Source organism: Neofelis nebulosa, chromosome 1 (genome assembly GCF_028018385.1).
Source record: "Neofelis nebulosa isolate mNeoNeb1 chromosome 1, mNeoNeb1.pri, whole genome shotgun sequence".
Taxonomy (NCBI): Eukaryota; Metazoa; Chordata; class Mammalia; order Carnivora; family Felidae; genus Neofelis; species Neofelis nebulosa.
In genome coordinates, this window is record NC_080782.1 from 83,093,767 (window position 1) to 83,112,633 (window position 18,867).

At 36.8% G+C, this 18,867-nt stretch overlaps 1 protein-coding gene across 20 annotated transcripts in view; it reads left to right on the forward strand.

Annotated features, from left to right (window-relative positions):
* MCTP1 (multiple C2 and transmembrane domain containing 1) overlaps positions 1 to 18,867 on the forward strand; it is a 535,749-nt gene that overhangs the window by 266,210 nt on the left and 250,672 nt on the right. For 8 of the 20 annotated variants that reach the window (XM_058706103.1, XM_058716425.1, XM_058698881.1 and 5 more), the window contains exon 3: positions 4,994 to 5,044. The exons of the other annotated variants lie outside the window; for them this stretch is intronic. In XM_058706103.1, coding sequence (XP_058562086.1) covers positions 4,994 to 5,044 — 51 coding nt within the window. The remainder of the gene's footprint in view (positions 1 to 4,993; positions 5,045 to 18,867) is intronic. 20 annotated transcript variants of the gene reach the window in all.

Genomic DNA, 18,867 nt, shown 5'->3' on the forward strand with positions numbered 1-18,867 from the left:
ATAAATCAACATATAAAGATGCCAAGTTGTTTTCAAAAACCCACTTCTAGTGTCACCTGGGTGGCTTAGTCATTTAAGCTTCTGACTCGATTTCTGCTCAGGTCCTGATTGCATGGTTCATGAGTCTGAGCCTTGCATCAGGTAGGCTCTGTGCTGACAGCAAGAGACCTGCTTGGGATCTGTTCTCTTTGCCCTTCCCCTGCTCGTGCTTTCTCTCTCTCTCTCAAAATAAATAAATAAACAACAACAACAACAAAAACACTGACTTTCAGGGGAGCTTAGGTGGCTCAGTCTGTTGAGCATCTGACTCTTGATTTCGGCTCAGGTCATGATCCCAGAGTTGTGAGATTGAGCCCCAAGATGGGCTCCATGCTGAGAGTGGAGCCTGCTTAAGATTCTCTCTCCTTCTTCCCCTCTCCCCTGCTGGCACTCTCTCTCTCTAAAATAAAAAAATAAAATACAATATATCTACCTCCAAAAATCATTTTTACAGCATCCAATGCACAAAATTGCTAAAGGGCAAAAGAGCACTTTCAGTTTACTAAAACATTAGCATTTGGAAAATATATTCATTAATTCTTGAGATAGCAATCATTTGAATACAATAGAAATCAATTGTCACATTTCTAAATGGAAATGGAGAGGTTAGGAAGGATTGAAATGACTCAGAAAAGGTACATTGCTATTCTGTGAAGACTTGTAAATCAGCTCAGAAAAAGCAAAAGGCCTCAATATCTGTTAACAGAAAGGTATTGTTGAAAGCTCTAGCTTAAGAATAAATATTAATATAAATCTTCAGTGCTTTTAGTATCTATGAAAAGCAGATTTGCTTCAGCTTGGAAGAAACTACTTTAATAAATTTACAGCGAAACAACTTTGAAGAAAATAAGTAAATTGAAATATAAAAATAAAGACCCAGCACTAGCCTAGGAGGACAATATTGCTAAAATTTGAATGTCATTCTTTGGCTTCTGCAGAGCCTAGTCACAGTATACAGTGTCTATAGCAAACAGAATCAGTGTCCCTGGCAGTAGCGAAGAGAAAACCAAATTATTTGGACTTCATAATTTTTATATACTTTCGTAATGAGAATGTAATTAAATGGGAAAGGCTTAAGCAAACAGTTAGGTAAGCCCATTAAACTCCGTGTGTAAAACCATACTCAGCATTGAGAAGCTCTCCAAGGGAATCTTACATTCAACAGTGAAAGCTTTTGGGCTTTTGTGGAATCATGCTTTTTACTTACCAAAAAAACCTCACTACCTCCTAAACACAAATAAGACAGTGTAGCTATTGTTTTCTATGCGTGCACATTAAGTTAATTTGTTCAGGTTATGCAGGTAGTTCTGGCGACTATCCCAAGGAAGTCCCAAGGCATACCCTAAATTACTCCATCATTAAAAGACTTCTGTTGTGCTATTTTGCCTCTGAAATATTAGTCCTTGTTCCCACCTAAGACAGATTCTATTTTCCATTTGCACTCCCGTCTGAAACTCTAAGTAATGCCTTTGGCAGAGTTGATCTTCAACATAAGTCAGAACTCCTCAGAACACCGGGGATGTGAGAAGGGACACAGAAAAGCACAAAGTGCACGAGTGTTAAAAATTAATATCCATGAGCATTTACTGAGCAGTTCCTCTGCACAACCCCCAGCACATGGTCCATGCTAGGAATCCTCTGAGTCCTGCAACGTAACAGCCCGGCAAAGTCCCATGTTGGTATTGATATAGATGACAGTGGTGCTCATGAAAATTACAACCATCAGTTATTATAGAATATATAATATAAAATAATAAAAGAACACAGTATAAAATTATTTTGAGCATTTGGTGAGTTGAGACGTAAAATGACAAGGACAGTGCCTGGCAAATGTAAGCATGCAATATGTGTTAACTTTTTTAATAAAAACAACAACCAGGACAGTGCTAGGCTGTTTTGAAGTTTGAACTACTGGTCCTTAGTGAAGAAAAAACAAAGACCCATATTATATTCTTAGTAAAACAGATCATGATCAAAGGACTGAAATTTAGCTGAGGTCCCCTGTAAGGCAAACCCAAGTGGGTACTTTGATACAAAACATGGAAAACAGAGAAATAGGTAGGTAAGACTGGCAAAAATTAATAAAAGCAGCCTCTCTTTCCAGCTATGCGAGGGAAAAAAAAAAAAACCCACATAGCAGTGGTAGTCACATCCTGCATTTCTCTAGCATTTTAATTTTTCATACTTTTAAAATTTTATTCTGGCTACAGAGCCAGATAAAGTCAGACTTGCTCCACACACGTTTTGAGAGTTAAATAAACAGAATTTATGAAGTAATTGTCACAATTACAAATTGATGGCAAAGAGTTTGAAATTCATTTTTTTTAATTTTTTTTTTTGACATTCATTTTTTGAGAGACAAAAAAAGACAGAATAAGGAGGGGCAGAGAGAGAGGGAGAGACAGAATCTGAAGCAGGCTCCACGCTCTAAGCTCTAAACTGTCAGCACAGAGCCCAACACGGGGCTCGAACCCATGAACTGTAGGAGATCATGACCTGAGCTGAAGTCAGATGCTTAACTGACTGAGCCATCCAGGCGCCCCTGAAATTCATTTTTTAAATAAAGTGCTTTTCAGAACTGAGAGAATTTGAGCAAGCCCTTTGATCTTTATACTGCTTTTCTAAATAGACATTGTAGGTGTAAAAATTTTTTTAATTTTGTTTATTTATTTATTGAGAGAGAGAGAGTGTAAGCAGGGTAGAGGCAGAGAGAGAGAGAGAGAGAGAGGGAGAAAGAGAGAGAATCCCAAGCAATTTCCACACTGTCAATGCAGAGCCCCATGTGAGGCTTAAACCCATTAACTGTGAGATCATGACCTGAGCTGAGACCAAGAGTCTATTGCCTAACCAACTGAGCTATCCAGGCGCCCCATAGGTGTAAAAATGTTAAGAGAAAATAAAAATCAGATCTCATTTCAAACAAAGCAAAAATTGAAAGCACTAATGACTGGTGCTTCAAATCATTTGTCTCCTTTAGGATAGCATTCATATTAAGTTATCAATATTACTGTGATGTTAATATCACATATTGCCATTAAATGGTCTGTTGTTTTACTGGCCTACATTATTAAGGAGAGATAAACTATTGCTCAATCTCAAAAAAGGGTACTTGGTTACATTTACCACTCATGTACTTTTCCCCCCTAATTTTTCTTTGTTTGATCAGATTAGTTTATTGGATTAGCCTCTTAAGATCACTATGATTTGTTTGTTTTCCATAAAATAAATTTTTTCCAGCTTCACTAAAGTGTAATTGATAAAAATTTGTATGTTTAAGGTGTACAATGTAACGTTTTGCATATCATACATTATAAAATGATTTTCCCAATTAAGTTAATTAGTATATCCACCACCGTACATATTTACCTTTTTTTTTTTTTTTTTTTTTTTTTTTGGTAAGAATCATCGAGACCTAGTTTCTCAGCAAATTTCAAGTGTACAATACCTCATTATTAAGGTATTATTATGTATTATTTATAGTATAATATATTCATGTATTGTAGTCATCATGACATACATTAGATTTCCAGAACTTCCTCACCTTGTAACAGATAGTTTGTATATACCCTTTGACCAGCATCTCCCCATTTGCTTCACTGCCCCCAGCACCTGCTAATCAGCATTCTACTCTCTGTTACTGTAATTTTGACTTTCTTAGATTTCACATATGTGAGATCAGCAGTATTTGTCTTTCTGTGTCTAGCTAATTTCACTTAGCTTAATGGTCCATCCATTAAACTTCTAGACCTATCCATTAGGTCACAAATGGTACAATTACCTTCTTTTTTAAGCCTCAGTAATATTCCACTGTATGTATATACCACATTTTCTTTGTCCATTCATCTAATAACAGACCTTAGGCTGTTTTCACATCTTGGCTACTATGAATAATGCTGTCAGGGGCGCCTGGGTGGCGCAGTCGGTTAAGCGTCCGACTTCAGCCAGGTAACGATCTCGCGGTCCGTGAGTTCGAGCCCCGCATCAGGCTCTGGGCTGATGGCTCGGAGCCTGGAGCCTGCTTCCGATTCTGTGTCTCCCTCACTCTCTGCCCCTCCCCCGTTCATGCTCTGTCTCTCTCTGTCCCAAAAATAAATAAAAACTGTTGGAAAAAAAAATAATAATAATGCTGTCATGACCACGGTGTGCAGCTATCAGTTTGAAATAGTGATTTTATTTCCTTTGGATATATAACCAGAAATGAGATTGCTAGATCCATTTTTAATGTTTTGAGGAATTGCCTCACTCTTTTTCCCAGTGACTGTACCATTTTTCATTTCCTCCTACATTACACAAGGGTTCTAATTGTAATTTGTATACATTCTCACCAACACTTGTTATTTTCTGTTTTGGGTTTTTGTTTTGTTTTGTTTTTTGTTTTTGTTTTTTAATATATATATAGAGAGAGGTAGTATCTTATTGTAGTCTTATTTTTCTTTCCCACCACTCATTCACTTTTCTGGTGCCTGGTAGCACACATTCTCACCAGCTCTGAAAATGATGGCTTTTGTAAATTTACCACAGTCATAATCTTTTCTTGAGCATTTGCTCCCTGATACTGGGAGGATGTGGAGATTTATAAGCAGAGAATAATGATCTCCCTGAGAGATTTTAATTAGTTTTATCACACAGTAACATAAATTTTTGTAGAATACTTAAAATGCCATGGGTATTGTTTACATCAGAACTTATATTAAATAAGATGTAAGAGAATATCGATATATGACTTAATCATCTCTATTATAAAGTTTATTAGCAAGTGCTCTCTTCTTGATTAAAGAAAATGTCAGTGTGAGGACAGTATTTAATATTAAAAATATTTTATATTTAATATTCATAAATATCATGTTTTTTCTTATATAATATGTTTTAGGCAATTTATTTTTATATTAAATACAAGATGTGTTTGTTTTTAAAGTACGATTTTATATATTATGAAAATTTCTTTGTCTTTAAGGCTATAACCTTATGAAGAAATTAAAGAAAAGCCAACTATCAACTTTAAAAGGTGATACTTTCTACAGCTATGCATATCCATTGTTTTACTTTTTTGACATCCACATTTAAAAGCAGGTATTTATGGTTTAGACTGTAGATTTCAATGTACTACCTCCATTGCTCCCTTTATATTAATATGATTATGTCATAATTCTGTAATCTGGCCTTGAAGACTCTACATTTATGGATGCCATATGCACTATTGAATAATTGTATCTCTTGTTAATTACCCCCTCTCCAAAAATTTTTCCACTCTAGCATGTGTGATTTTCATAGATTTCTTAAGAGCAGACCATGTTCATTTGTTCCTGCAAACACAACATGATTTAGTTCTTTACCTTAAATACTCCCTTGGCCTCTTTGCCAACTCACATTCCTAGCCAAAAGCCTTTCACTGAGGACTATGTTCTTTGCGGAAGGCCATGTTTTAAAAAATTCCTTGACAAGTGAAAATGATTCCAGAACATTTAAGATAGTTAAGAATGTTAAATAGGGAAAAGTAGGAGAGGGACTAGAGAGTACTGAGCCTAGAAACTTATGGGGGATATTGACAATCTGATTCAAATATTTGGAAGACTATTACATAAAAGAGGAATTATTCTTTTTTTTTTTTTTTTTTTTTTGGTCTAGGTGGAGAGTCTAGAAAATAGATTTAGGACTAATTGGGGACAGTTTTGATGCAACAGCTATCTACCTAACACAATTCCATGGAAAAAAATTCGTCACAATTTGAATAACTCAGTATTCACAATGCCGTTCTGAGCTCATCTGTGGGATTATAGTAGAGACTTCCAGTTGTCCACCGACATCCATTCCCCCACCCCCATCTTTCATCATAGAACTTCTATGTTTTCTGTGCGCAAAAGGACTCATAGCAACAGCCGGAATTTTCTAGCCTCCCTTGCAGCTTAGTTCTACTTTCTGGCCGATGACGTGTAAGCAGAGGTGCTACTTTGGGTAATGCAGCGTCTGGGTCGTACACCTAAGACAAACACACAGCTGTTTTCTAACCCTCTTCCACCTTCTTTCCAGTTGGGAGATGAAGAGAACAAGAGTGGCTGTCTTGAATACTCTGTGCTCTCACTTCTATGTGGAACTGAAAAAACTAATGTCAGAAATACAGAGTAGTTTAATGGTTGTCTTGAGATGGGGGAAATGGGTGATGGTGGTCAAAGGGAATAAACTTCTAGTTATAAGATGAGTAATTTCTGGGAATCTGTGTTCAGCATGATGACTATAGTTAGTAATATTGTATTGTATGCTTGAAATTTACTAAGAGAATAGATCTTAAATATATTCACCACACACACACACACACACACACACACACACACACACAAAGTTAACTATGTGAGGTGATAGAACATGTTAACTAATCTTACTATGATAATTATTTCACAATGTATACACACACCAAATAATGTTGTACATCTGAAAACTTACACAATTTTATCCCAGTAAAACTGGGCAGGGGGAGTAGAGTGGCTGTCCTGAACCAAGAGTCAGAAGCCACACTTTGAGAATGGCAAAATTGTTATATTGGCTTAGAGTTACTTCTCCCTCTCTGGTTTTTTGAAAGGGGAATGAATTTATCTGCTACCAAGTAGAGAAAACACTGTGCTTTTAAAGGAAATTAGATCAGAATGGGTCTACCCTACCAATCTCCCTTTTGATGAACTCAAAAGTCAACTGATTAGTAGACCTAATTACATCTGCAAAATCCCTTTTGTCATATAAGCTACATGGTCACGTATATGAGATACAATATTCACAGTCCGGGATTGAGATGAGAAATCTCAAGGGTACATTTTAGAATTCTGCCTACCCCAGTAGCTTCCAATAATAATGGTCTCATTATGTGCTGAGCAAAACATTAGTATTTAATGAATTCTCATTATTTTAAATATGATAGTGTAGTGATGAATATTGGTTGCCAAATCTCATTTGATGTTATTATATTACTGACATCAACAGGAGTCATAGCAGATTCTGAATATAATTTATATTCGATTATATTATGTTATATATAGTTCAGAAATCTAAATTTTAAAGGATATAGTGTAGACACAAAGATGAGGAGTGCAAAAATTCACATTCATTTTACATGCATTATTAACCTTTAGGTTGCCTTTGTCGAAATATTTCGGCCCAGCTAGTCTTAAATTTAAAAATTACTTGGAGTAATTTAAGAAAACAATATAGTTGCCCTTTTATAATTGGCCCTTTGAGTACATCCTATTTTTCAGGTGTTGGTGTATTCTCTAATAAAGACTGATCTTTTGACATCAGACAAAGCAATCTTACACCATTGTAGTCTATTTATTCATTTGCTCTTCTGTTTTAACTCACTTAAAGAAAAACCCAGGTCCTTACCAAGGGTCTGTACGGTCCCATGTGATCTGTTGTTTCAACAAGTTCTGATTTCATCTCCTCCCATTCACTTTCTAGTCATCCCACCCACACTAGAATTCTTCAGGGCCTCTGCATTTGCTGCTTCCTTTGCCTGAAATGCTTCCTCGTTGCTTCAGGTCCCTTTTCAAATGTTTCCTTACAGGGCAGGCTTTCTGTCCATATCCTATCTAAAATAGTAGGCCCCTCTGACCACCATCCCTTTACCAAGGGCTTTATGTTGTTTCATGCACCTATCACCATGTAACATATTATCCTCCACTTTATTGGCAGTTTACCTCCCCTAGAACGAAAGCTCCTTAGGAGTAGGGACTTAATTTTATGCTTTGCTAAATCCCCAATGCCTAGTACATAATAGACATCCAGTAAATATTGTTGAATGCATGAATGTGTTTCAGAAAAGGAAAAGTATACCAACTGGAGAATTCATTCACTCTGCAAAGTAGCACAAATCTTTTATTAAGAAAAAGTCCTGTCTTCCTTTAAAAAGTAACAGAGTATTAATGGAAATGGAAAAAATAGCAAGCTTGGCAGAAAGGCAGAAGGCAAGAAAGAGTGGGTCATGGGGAAATATAGTGCTTGGGTTGGTTCTACAGTTTTTGTTAAACTTGCCAACCCAGACAATGGACTTTTCCACACCCTGACAGAGAATTGAACGGAATATGGTGTTGAGGATAGGAACAAGGATTCACAACACCTACTACACCCCTGTATCTGCCATCTTTTTCTCAGTTGGTGACGACATGCCTTAGCAGGATAATTGCAAGTTTTGAAGTCACTTGTCACATTAAACCCTTATTAACTGTTTTTAAACTAAGGGGTGAAGGTTTTTTCATTGTTCCTCAAGTATTTTAGTTACATTGTAGGTGTTAACACTTCACTTTGCTTATCTTTTTTACTTGCTTATAAAACTTCTATAATCATTGACTTATCAAATAATATGGTAATTGAAGAAAAGCTTTAATTGATAATCCAGGGACATGTAGGTAACTAATAATTCCTTTCATTTTTAATTTTTTTAATTTTTTAATTTTTTTTAATGTTGATTTATTTTTGAGAGACAGAGAGACAGAGCATGAGTGGGGGAAAGGCAGAGAGGGAAGGAGACACAGAATCTGAAGCAGGGTCCAGGCTCTGAGCTATCAGCACAGAACCTGACCTGAGGCTTGAACTCACCAATTGTGATATCATGACCTGAGCCAAAGTCAGATGCTTTTCCCACTGAGCCACCCAGGAGCCCCTTTATTTTTATTTTTTTAGAGAGAGAGCATAATGAGTGGGGGAGAGGAGCAAAGGGAAAGAGAGAGAATCTTAAGCATGCTTCCTGCTCAGTGCTGAGCCCAATCTGGGGCTCAATCTCATGACCCTGGGATCATGACCTGAGCTGAAATCAAGACTCAGACTTTCAACCAACTGATTCACCCAGGCACCCCTGTAGTCATCCCTTTTAAACATGTACTGTAAAAAGAAAAAAATCCTTCCTTTTTATTGTTTACTTGTGGAAGCATATCCTTTAAAAATTCTGTCATTGAAAAATAATTGATAAAGTTTGCTGATTGCATCTTTAATGACCTCAGAGATATAATTGTGCCAATGACTAAATATATTCAGAACTGTATATATGCTTGGAAGGGCTATCTGTGAAATAGAGACTAGCTATTATAGCTCTAAAGATTCAGAGGAAGCAGAATAGTTTTATAACATACATTTTATAATTTATCCAAAATAAAATACTACATCACACAGTATATGTGTTCAACAAATACTAAATTTAATTTTGAAGTACTGAGTTGAAAGTATTCTAGCTACGTCTACATCCCGTCTGCATGACCATCTGTCATCAGTCACATTTGTAGCTAGGATTCTTGCATTCAGGGAAAGACTGGACAAGGTCCCTTCCAATTCTAAGACTTTATGTTTCTATAAGACTATTTTATCATCACTCAGTTTTGAAGGAAAAACAACTGCTGAATGGCAAGACAAACAATATGCATAATAGGACTTTTTTATTTTGTCATTGTTATTAATTAAAATAGGTGAGACAGATAAAAGAATAAAAATGATCTATCTAAAATATATCTGTGAATACCATTTTAAATGTCACTGGGGCTCTCGGGGGGCTCAGTCAGTTAAATGTCTGACTCTTGATTTTGGCTCAGGTCATGATCTCATGGTTAGTGAGTTTGAGCCCCACATTGGGGCATTGGGTGGGGCTGCTTGGGATTCTCTCTCTCTGCCTCTCTTTCTCTCTCTCTCTCAAAATAAGTAAATAAACTTAAAATTTAAATGTCACTAAATTCTAATAAAATGATAAAGTAGAATATAACCAGTGTAAGTCCTTAGAATTCTATTTTTAGTATTAACTCTGTGAAGAATCATTTCTTGAATAAACTGTCAATCACTTGATGAGATATTTTGCAAATTAGATTTTAAAAGTATTTTTAAAAACTAAATATCAATGAAGTCCTTTATTTAAGGGCCTTAAATCATGCATGAAAAATTTATTTTAGCAAACAATGTAACCATAGTATGATTTGGCTTAATTTTTTTTATTTGTTAATGTAAATAGCTCTAAACAGATAAACCCCATATATCAGTGACTTAACATAATAGAATCTTATATCTTACTCTTATAAGCTAATAGGGGTCAGTGATGGAGAGTGGTGTCTCAATACTACAGTTATTAAGGCACTGGACCTTTTTTCCCATCTAGTGTTACTAACTCTCTTTGTAACCAAACCCAAGTTCATCTGCCTAATGTGCAGCAAAGCCAATCACTGAGACTTCAGGTAGCAGCAAGAAAAGTGTTTATTCCAGAGGTAGCCAAAGGAAGAGACAGGAGGGCAAGCCTCAAATACTCCTTCCTTCCTAACGTGGGAGAGAACAAGATTTTTACAATCATAGGGGTAGAGATTATATACATAGTGATGAAAAGGACAGGGAAACTTATGACTATTTATAAGGAAAGATGGAGCATGGACATTGAGCAAACATATAGGTAATACATATTCCATGTTCACTTTAGGGTAAAGACTTAACATCAGAATGAGTCAAAATTCAGCTACTGATGTCTGGAAGTTATCTTAGGACAAGGGGAAGGGGCTACTGGCATGCTCTGAGAGTTGGTATAAACTGGAAGAAGTCTTAGCCTCCTTATCTCAGGAAAGGAATGCAGGGTCTTGTTTATTCATAGGCCGGAATCATATCACTTGACCTTGAGTCCAGGCTTCTGCAGAGACAGCTAGTGGATTTGTTAGTGGGATCTGAAAAGACACAATAGCTGATTAGGGAGGAGCAGTTCTCTGAAAAACAAGCCTTATCTTTTCTGCTTGTTTCTGGAAACAGCCCAGAGTCCCATATAATCACTTTATCCAACTCCAAGTCTAGGATCTCTGAATAGAAGGAAATCCTTTATCAGGTCCCAGTATGTTTCCTGAGGGTATAGCTGAGTGGTAGAGCATTTGACTGCAAATGTGTTTCCTTATAGCCCTTTGAAATATAAATCTGCCTACCACTCCATACATATCTGACAGATAATGACCAAAAATAAGAGCATGGGAGACACATAGCAGTTTCTTGCCCATAGCAATTCTGAAATCCACAGGGACAGGTTTTATGAAGGCCACTTAGTTGGAGGGTTGGAAAGTTCCTTGAGTAGAACTTCACTATTTGGGGAGAATCCTCTTGTATATTGTTCTCTGTAACCACTGTCTCCACCATCTGAGAAGTTCTTTATCCTCTATAGCCATATATGAAATGTGTGTGAAGTAGACCGCCCTCCTTGGATATTGCAAAGCTTTCATATCTTGCTTTGTGCTGGTACAAGATCTAGTATGTCAACCAGCTTAAAACTTAATAGTCTCAAAAAGTTAGTAGTCTTCCAGGTGCCAACAACCATACCAATGTTCTTCCTTACACTCCTCAAGCATGACTTACTTCTTTGCTTCTCCCTGTTAATATAATGACAGGTACCATACAGCTGTGTGGGAAGGCTAATCTGACATTTGCCTTTAGGTTGTTTTAATGGGATTGTGTTGTTCAAAGGTTTTTTCAATCTTGTTTTCTATTATTTGGGGTCTAAAAACAACTTTTTCAATTCTTCTCTTTATACTTCATTTCATTTTTACTTGTAAATCAGCCCATTTTCATCTAAACTCATCTCTTTCATATGATTACTTACTAAAGGCAATAAATTGTAGAAAATATATACCTTCATTCTGACTCTTTCCAACCATGGCCCCCCAGGCTTACATTCAATAGCAGGTAGTTTGCCTTGCAAGTTATCATGGGAACTGTTGTACCAAATGTTTACCATGACCTAGCAAGACTTTCCAGCCTTGGATGTTACCTTGCTGCCACCACCTGACCACTAAGTCAATGTCACATATTTTAGGGCTTTTTTTTTTTTAATGGCAGCACCCATTTTTGGAATCAATTTTTGTATCAGTTAAGTAAGTAGTGTTAGGACCTGTAAAAGAGGAACATCCAAATCTCAGTAGTTTAACAAAATAAAAATTTATCACTTCATAGTCCATTGTAGCTGGTTGTAGGGCTTCTGTTTCATTCAGAAACTCCAGACTCTTTCTATCCTGTGGTCCTTCCCTAATCTAGGTTCTCAGTGTTGGGGGAAAAAAAGATTGCATATGGGAAGATGTAATGGGCTGGGCTGGAATTAGCCTGCACCTTCAGCTCACATTCCCTTGGCCAGAGCCTAGTTCTTAATCACATAGCCCCACCTAAATAAAAAGAGTAGAAAATGTAGTTCAGCTACTTACTTGTACAGAAGAGTAAAACACAGATAGCAGTGAAAGGTAGCAGTATCAGCCATAATTCTTCTGTACACATAAAAATAACCTTCCTTCTGGGGAGCCTGGGTGGCTCAGTCGGTTAAGCATCCAACTCTTTTTTTTTTTTTTTTTTTTTTTTTTTTTTGGCCTAAGGTCCTTTTCTTTTCTTTTCTTTTCTTTTCTTTTCTTTTCTTTTCTTTTCTTTTCTTTTCTTTTCTTTTCAATATATGAAATTTATTGTCAAATTTGTTTCCATACAACACCCAGTGCTCATCCCAAAAGGTCCTCCTCAATACCCATCACCCACCTTCCCCTCCCTCCCACCCCCCATCAACCCTCAGTTTGTTCTCAGTTTTTAACAGTCTCTTATGCTTTGGCTCTCTCCCACTCTAACCTCTTTTTTTTTTTTTCCTTCCCCTCCCCCATGGGTTTCTGTTAAGTTTCTCAGGATCCACATAAAAGTGAAAACATATGGTATCTGTCTTTCTCTGTATGGCTTATTTCACTTAGCATCACACTCTCCAGTTCCATCCATGTTGCTACAAAAGGCCATATTTCATTTTTTCTCATTGCCACATAGTATTCCATTGTGTATATAAACCACAATTTCTTTATCCATTCATCAGTTGATGGACATTTAGGCTCTTTCCATAATTTGGCTATAAGCACCCAACTCTTGATATCAGCTCAGGTCATGATCTCACAGTTCATGAGTTCAAGTGCTGCATCCAGCTCTGCACTGACAGCATGGGGCCTGCTTGAAATTTTGTCTCCGTCTCTCTCTACGCTTCCTCCACTTGCTTTCTATCTCTGTCTCAAAATAAATAAAAATAAACTTGGAGCGCCTGGGTGGCTCAGTCAGTTAATTGCCCATCTTCAACTCAGGTCATGATCTCACAGCTCATGAGTTTGAGCCCCACATCGGGCTTTGTGCTGGCAATTCAGAGCCAGGAGTCTGCTTCAGATTATGTGTCTCCCTCTCTCTCTGCCCCTCCCCCCCTCACGCTGTCTCTTTTGTCTCTCAAAAAATAAATAAACGTTAAACAATTTTTAATAAAAATAAGCTTAAAAAATAACCTTCCTTCTAAGTATTTTGCATGAAAATATCACACTGCTTACTGTGTGTTTAGTACACCTATTTGTTGGACATTGACATAATAGAAGACGTATGTCACAAGCATATTCATTCACCTTTATTTACCCTGGTATGATTTCTAGTTGATTGTTCTGAATAAATCCAAATCAATTTATCAAATAAGTAAACATTCTAAGCAGATTGCTGCTAAAATGAGATTGTCGAAAAGCACGTTGTAAAGCTAGGACAGCCTGACCATTTTTTATGAATTATAGTGAACATCAATCACCGTAATTTGGGAAAGTGGCAATGGCAAAAGGCTTACTTTTGTACAAGTGATAGCACAATGCTGTTGTGATATTAAGCTTCTCATAGTTCAGATTCAGTATTTGATAATAAAATCCAAATAAGATTCTTACAATCATAGTGAATGAGAGAAGGGAGGAAATAAAGGGTATACAACCTACATACTGGTTCCCTTACTAGTTTCTGTGTTATCTTGACATGCGACAGACATTCCTTTATTCACTTCTACATGAGTGTTGTCACATCAACCAACATTTCTTGATCACATATGATAACCCAGGAGTTGTGCCAAACACCAGGGATCACAAGTAAACAAGTCCTCAACATGGCAGGTGGTGTTGCAGAGGATGTTCGGGAGAGTAAGAGAAGGGCCAAATAGTGTCCATAGGACGGCTTGGGAAAGATGTCTGCATAGCAGGGAGACTCGCGTTTGGTACCAGAATAGGACAGAGGATGGTGGACACTGTCAAGTTCAAGGCAAAGGGAAAAGGATGAGGAGGGACACAGGTGTGAGAGAGAAGATGGGAATTTGAGGTGCTGCAAGTTGTTCTGTATATTGGAGGTCTAGTGAGATGGAGTCTGGAGAAATTAGAGAAATATTTGTATGACATGCTAAGAAGTTTGAACTTTATTCTGAAATCAGTGAGAAAGCAATGAAGAATTTAAAGCAAGGGAAACATCAGACTTGTGTCCAAAAAAATATCCAGGCATAAGATTTTGGAGAATGAGTTGGAGCGAGGAAGAGTAGAAGCAGGGAGACAAAGAGGAAATCACTGACTTTTCTTTTTTTTCTCAAATTGAATTTGTGAATATGCCAAGGAATGGATAATTCCATGACCATGCCTCTGTGATGCATTTTAATCATCCTGCAATATAGTCATTTGAAATTGGTTCAGTTAATGATGGTAATCAATCAACAAGAGTCATAAAACTATTCACAGTGCTATTACTTATAGTTTTGATTGATGAAGAGGATTTTGTTTTCTTCTTAGGGTTAAAATTACTCCCCCTTTTTTTTTTTAGAGGATATGTTCTGTAGGCTCCAGTTATTTTAATGTCCGATTTTACGATACTTCCTTATACTTATGTTTGTTCGTGCAGTGTTTATAATTATTTCAAGGCTATTTTTTTTCTTTCTTTCATTCATTCTTTTTTTTCTTTCATTTTTTTTTCTTTTTTTCTTTCTTTCATTCATTCTTTTTTCTTTTTCTTTTTGTTTTAATTAGAATTACTGTCTCTAACACAACTGGGAAGGAGAAATCCCTGGAAAATAATCATTACTTTTCTGGTGTATATTTATGTATTCTTAAATGATTAAGGAAAATAGCTAAATTGCAACTGTTATCTCAACTGAAATGAATTATTCAACATGGGAAATCAGAGATTTGATACCCATTTTGATATGTTTCTAGTTCTTTATTTCAATTTTGTTATATTCAAGTTTTCAAATTGTGATGTAATTATATTATTTTGTCTCCATGCATCTGAATAAGAGTAAGAATACTTGCTAATTGTTATTGAATGTTTTGTTTGTGCCAGTAACTGTGGTAAGTACTTTACACAAATTAAGTAATTAAACCCTCGCAACGACCTTCATGAGGTTTTATATCACCTTCATTTTCATCTGAGTCAAGTGGCTTTTTGCAATTCACATAGTAAGTACTGGAGCTGACATTAGAGAGCAGGCTTTCTAACTTAGAGGTCTACCTCTTTACCAATACCCTACATGGCACCAAACCACCTCTGTTGTGGATGGAGTGAAAATAAGCTTTCAAAATACATTAAAGTATAATTTTATACTTTTTAATTAGATTTTTTTGTGGAGCACCGCTGAACAATTTTGTTCTCTGCAGAGAAGTCCAGTTTTAAGCATCTAAATAAGTGCCCAGCTTAGCAAAGCCAGTATATTTATGGTAATGTATGTCATTCATACAAGTCAACAAATGTTTATTGATGAGTTGAGCACATGCTTCATGGTAAGTTCTGGGATGCAGAAGAGTTCTTGCCTTCATGAGATTTCCTATTAGATAGAGGCAAAGGGCACTAAATAAATCTGCCCAATCATATTCATCCATGCTTGTCTAACTGCTACACTGTCATGATTATGGTTCAAGAGTTAAAGATTGCCAAGTTCAGTGAGATCTGTGGCTTCCTAATATAGAATCCAGTTTCTAATGGGGGCACCATATGGGAGGACTGAGCCCAAAAATAAGAGCTTGAGCTAGGTGGAACATGTCTATTGATTTAAAAAGCTTATAGTAGGTAAGCATCATAGTGTAGTGAAGCACATTTGGAATCTAGAATCAAACGGATCCTATAACCAGGTCAAGCAGCCTAACGTCTCTGAACCAGCTTACTCACCTATAAAGTACTAAGAATATTAATTTATTCATTTTTTCAGCAAACATCTTTTGGACGCCTTCTATCCACTAGTTTCACTCACCTCACAGGGCTATAGTTATAACTAAATGAAATATTGTGTGAAAAGCCCCAGGTACATAGTAAATATTCATGAAAGTTAGCTCCTTTACATCTCAATCTGTTTTCTTTTCTTGACTGGATTTTATCTTCCACTGCAGTCAGTCAGAAGGCTCAGTGCCCAGGAATGGCCAGGCTGTGGGGGAAACTAGTTCATACCACCTGATCTTAATGAAATGGATTGAATGGAACTCAAACAAGATTGATTAGCTATATAAAGTCAAATCATTCCAATAAAAAATCATACTCGTCTGGAAGCAAAATCTATTTAGAAAGTTGTCTCAGGGGTGCCTAAATTGGTTGAGCGTCCGACTCTTGGTTTTGGCTCAGGTCATGATCTCATGGTTTGTGAGTTCAAGCCCCACACTGGGCTTGCTGCTGTGAGTGCAGAGCCCGCTTTGGATCCTCTGTCCCCCTCTCTTTCTGCCCCTCCCCCGCTTCTATGCTCTCAAAAATAAATAAACATTTAGAAAGTTATCTTAGAGTGCAAGCCAAGCTTCTGGTAACAAGAAAGCTGTAAGTATAGTGGAAAGATGTTTCCTCCCGCATTGAGTCCAAAAGGGAGAGATCACAGGCTGATGAAGAGGCTCTGCCTACATCACTTCATGCTTTCTTCTCTGATTCAAAGCACTTGCTCCACTTTTCACCAGAAGATCCAGAAGTTGTGTTTGCCACTTCTGCTCCCATCTACCGGCAAGAACTTGTCATATGGCCACACCTGTTGCTTGGAGGATATGAAATTCCTTATTGAGGTCATCACATATGTTGCTAACCTCACAGAGGCTCTATTACTAAAAAAAAAATTAAAGAAATGGATAATGGGGTTCATTCTGCCAGGGAAGCCAAATTAAGATCAGAAGTCTCCCTGGTTAAGAGTATAAAACAATAAAAAAAATACCCAGTTTATATAAAATTCCCTGGACAAGGAGAAGCTTTGAAAACTGGCTCCGAGCCTGAGCTCTGGGGCCTGGGTTACCCACAGACCTGCTTGTGGATGGGGAAGATGGAGTAAAATGTGGTCCAAGATGAATCAGGTGGAGGTGGCCCAATTTATGTATGACAGAGAACTGTAGTAGCCTTTGGGGAAGGGATTTGAAGGGAGGCAAGGAGACCAAACAGAAGGTGCTTAATAATCTAGGTAAGGAATAGTGAGGCAATGCTCACTTGAGCAATGAAATCGGAGATGATTTCAAGAGATATTTTAAGAATTAGAATCAGAGGGTTCGAGAGCATTTATCAGGTGGTACAGGCTAAACTGTAGTTGCAAGTAGAATTTTAATGATTAGAATTTACACGATGTAGGAATCTGTTTTGGTTAAGGTAGGCTGAGCTGCTGTTATAAATGCACCTTTAAAATATTTAATGGCTCAAGTGTCATAGACATTTATTCCTCGTCCACATAATTGTCCAAGGCACGTGCTTCTTGGCAGATGGCTCCCCTCCATGCAGTGATTCCAGGAACTCAGACTCCTTATACCTCAAATCACTTTTAACTTGTTATATTTTAAGAACCACATTTTATTCACTGGCATGTATAATAACAGAAATATTACCGTTGTTGAGTTTATAACAACTCTAAATTGAAAGGACTAGAGCAAATTAAGAATATATAGAATATATTACGGGTTATAGAGATACTTACGACCGGGGGAACTCTCTGTGATAAATATCTCTCTGTGAGGTATTTTCTGACTTTTAGCAGCATTCACTTGGGAATTCCAGAAATTGAAATTGAAAAATCCCAAGCAAGGTCCACACCACAAGTGTGGAGCCAACACAAGGCTTGATCCTTTGACTGTGAGATCATGACCTGATTGTGACCTTCACTGACTGAGCCACCCAGATAGTGGTCTTGCCCCATTTTTTAAAAAAATTACATTCATTATTTACCCAAAAAGGACAAAAGAGGATAAATTTCAGAAATAATTCCTTCAAATCTATTAGTAAAACAGGTCTTGTTGTTTCATGTGACAATTTTTAGTTTTTTGAAAAATTCTCTTATGTGGAGTAGCTTCTTCTCTCTCAGTGGCATGTAAGTGAAATCTTATTGTTTACTTTCTTCAGAGAAACTTGGGAAGTTGTCTCATTTTAAGGATTAAAAAACTATAGACAAGAGACTTTGTTAAGAGTACACTGCCTATAAAAAGCAAAACTGATTATGGCCAATATTCTTTTCACCATAGGATTACCAAGAGCAGAGTCACAGAATCCTAAGAAAGAGGGAGACAAAGAGAGGGAGGAAACACACACACAGAAAGAAAGAGAGAGAGAGAGAGAGAGAGACAGAGAGAGAGAGAGAGAAAGAAAGAAAGAAAGAAAGAAAGAAAGAAAGAAAGAAAGAAAGAAAGAAAGAAAGAAAGAAAGAAAGAAAGAAAGAAAGAAAGAAATCCCAGTCCACAGTTGGAAGACTGAGAAAAGCCCACTGAAATCGGTAGTTAAAAGTTATGGGTGACACTCAAGGAAACAATTTCAGAAAAGTACTGGGATAGCCAGAAGAAAAAAAAGTTGAAAAAAGCATAGAAACTTTGGGTGTAATTTTTTAATATCCTGATTTTTTTTAATGGGAAAATTAAAGTACTTTTAAATTTTCTTATATTTGATTTTTTAGGGGGTTATGATGGCTGTACCAACGTAGCAATATATTCTAACAGAATTCCAGGGAAAACTGTTTCCCTTTGGAAACAAAAAGAAAAAGAAAAAAGGGAAATGGCAAAGAATATCTGTTGTATCTAGTCAATGCATTAATTAATTACTGGTCATAGAGGGAGCACCCAGAGG